The sequence below is a fragment of the Pteropus vampyrus genome, unplaced genomic scaffold, assembly GCF_000151845.1.
Source record: "Pteropus vampyrus isolate Shadow unplaced genomic scaffold, Pvam_2.0 Scaffold355, whole genome shotgun sequence".
NCBI lineage: Eukaryota > Metazoa > Chordata > Mammalia > Chiroptera > Pteropodidae > Pteropus > Pteropus vampyrus.
Window position 1 is genome coordinate 477,532 of NW_011889136.1, and position 2,687 is coordinate 480,218.

At 67.7% G+C, this 2,687-nt stretch overlaps 1 protein-coding gene across 1 annotated transcript in view; it reads right to left on the reverse strand.

Moving 5' to 3' along the window:
• Positions 1-9: 9 nt before the first annotated feature.
• Positions 10-2,687, reverse strand: part of LOC105304828 (FANCD2 and FANCI associated nuclease 1) — a 10,693-nt gene continuing 8,015 nt past the window's right edge. The window contains exons 7-8 of the mRNA XM_023522699.1: positions 947-1,111; positions 10-531 (exon numbers count right to left, since the gene is read on the reverse strand). Of these exons, the coding sequence (XP_023378467.1) occupies positions 334-531; positions 947-1,111 (363 nt within the window). The 3' untranslated portion in view covers positions 10-333. The remainder of the gene's footprint in view (positions 532-946; positions 1,112-2,687) is intronic.

A 2,687-nucleotide genomic window follows, 5' to 3' on the forward strand; every position in this document is an offset into this window, starting at 1 on the left:
CTGCCCCGCGCCCCAGCTCCTCGTCCCTGCAGCCTCCCTCCGTGACCCCAAAGGACGGCAGACGGACAACGGACTCACGCAGGCCCTCGGCTCCCGGCTCCAGCCCCTCTGATGGGTCTGTTACCAGGTGGCGCCTGTCAGTCCCCCGTCCTCCCTCGTCCCCAGCCAGACAAGCCGGCCTCACTTGCCTAATGTCCCACGGAGCTGTCCCCTCATATTAAGTGCCAGACACTGGCCGAGTGGTGGGCCTTTCACGACCACAGCGAAATTCTTCCCCAAGCCCTCCCCGGCCAGCGGCACCTCCCATGGGGGACAGGACGGCCAGATGTCAGCTCACGGCCGCCACGGTGACGGGGCCGGGAGAAACGCCGCGCGTCGGGTACCTTGGTCGAAGCCACTGCGTCGGTAATGGTCCAGGGCCAGCTCTTCCACGGAGCACAGGGCGGTGGCTGGGGCGGGCCCCCCGGCCTCCATCACAAACACGGACTTGCCCATCCCGTGCTGCGGGCACAGCCGGCCCGAGATGGTCACCTGAGATGGCGGGACGACATCCGTCAGCCTCGCTTCAGCGACAGGCGTGCAAACCTGACTCTGGCGTCCGAGGACACCCTGCCCTGCAGGCCCCCAATGCTCAGCACAGCGCCCGGCCTGGGACCCGCACTGGGCTCCGGCGAGGTTCTGGACGGTCACTGCCTCGGCCCCCGGGGAGCACGTGGACCCCAGAGCTGTCCCCAGGGGTCCTGACCACGCGGGAGGAACGGGCGCAGGCTGTGAGCTTCCGACTCGGAGTTTTACAGAAAGCCAGCCGGCCGGCCGGTGGCGAGAGCGACGTCCCACGGTCCCACGCGGGCGTCAGCATCTTCCGAGTCGCAGAGGGAAGACAGGAAACCGTTCCGAGGCTGCTCCCCGCAGGCGAGACCCAAGGGCGCCCAGGACACGGACTCACGTGCTTCACGTCGTCCACGGTCACTTCCGGCAGCTGGCGGAAGAGGTGCCTGACCCTGTGACAGGTCGGGGACTCTCTCAGACGCACGGCCCTCTGGTACAGCGACAGGCGGTGTCCCGTCCGTACCTCCGGGTCAGCCAGCCCTTCCGCGATGCACCTAACAGCCTAGCAGAGAGCAGGGGCCACGTCAGGGCCCAGGAAGACCCGGGGGGCCCCCCGAGTCCGTGGGGCAGGACACCCCGCAACCGACTCTCCAGACCGCCGGATAGGAATGCGCGGAGCGGCGCTTCCAGGATGACGAGTGGCCCTTGGATGGCACTGATGCAGACGGACCCTGAACCGGAGCAGAACCATCTGGAACACCGGCGGCCCATCACCTGACGGGCTCCCCGTTCCGTGTGCAGACAAAGTCTCCACTGCCACAGAGACCGGGAAAGTCAGGGACAACCCTGCGTCCTGGGCCGGAGGAGGCTGGAGAGAGAGACCGGGCTCCGCGCAGCACCTGGGGACATTCGAAAGGAGACGAGTCCCCCGGCCCCGGGCACGGAGCGAGTGTCTCCAGTGCAGGGCCAGGCCCGTGACCGCCTCGGGGCTGCCAAGTGGGTCCCACGAGGGCAGGAACCCCAGGGCTGGTCCAGACTCGCCCTGATGGGGAGAACCTTAGGCCGGGAAGAGAAAATGAAGGCCCTAAGAATATTCGGAGTTGGACAGATAAACACACCGAAAGCCACAACTGGACACCGCTTCACACCTCCCAACCCGGGCGACCGTGATCGGGTAGAAGAGAGGAAGGGTCGGCTGGGGTGCGGGGGGCCGGAGCCCCTGCGGGGGGTGCTGGTGACGCAGGGCGGAGGCCAGAGGATTCAACTGTGACCCCGGCCACGTTCAGGGACGGCTGTGGTGACGAGCCCGCAGCCAGGCCCGGAGGACGCCTTCAGAGCGGAGGGAGGCGTCCGCTGGACTCACGCCCCGTGCCCCACACCTGTGCGGCAGAGCCGGGGACCAGGGGTCGGTCCCTCGGTGGCTAAAACCACGGGGAACCTGAGCTCCGAAGGCCGGGAGCGGGCAGCGGGCCCCTCGCTCTGCAAATTCGTCCCTTGCCACGCCCCACACTCCCCCTTCCTCACGGTCGGCCCCCATCGAAGGAAGTGGGGACCCCAGGACGGCAGACGCAGAATTCCCCGGCGCTCAGGGCCCCCTCGGTGCCTCTCTCTGCGGTCACTGTCTTTCCTCCGCCTCCGAGAGGAGGCCACGCTCCGTCTGTGGGGCGTCACCTTCTTCTACGCGACCCTGCCGTGGACTCCGCTTTGGCGTGTGTGCCGAATGCCTTCTACTCGCTCCGCAGGGCGCGGGCCCTGTCCCCGGGGGCAGCTGGCCCTGCCCTGCAGCGGGGGCGGGAGGTAAAGTGACTCCAGTGCTGTGAAAGCAGGGGGGCAGGTCCCCAGGAGCTGAGCAGGGGTCTCATCGGGCTGGAGCCCGCCCCGGGCGTGACCCCCAGGCTACACCTAAGGGGGCTAAAGGCGAGCTGATTTACGCCGTGTGTATTTTACTGCTATGGAGAAATAATAAATTTTAAAAACCCCTAAAAACCTGGAAATTGGTGACGGAGGAGGCCGCTGGGGGCGTGGCAGAGAAGGGGACAGCGTGGGACACAGGCTGTGGGACGCGGCCGCTGCTACCCCGCCACGGGGCCGGCGGGGGCCTGGCCGCGGGAGGGGACGGGTCGCCGGCCCTCTGTGGC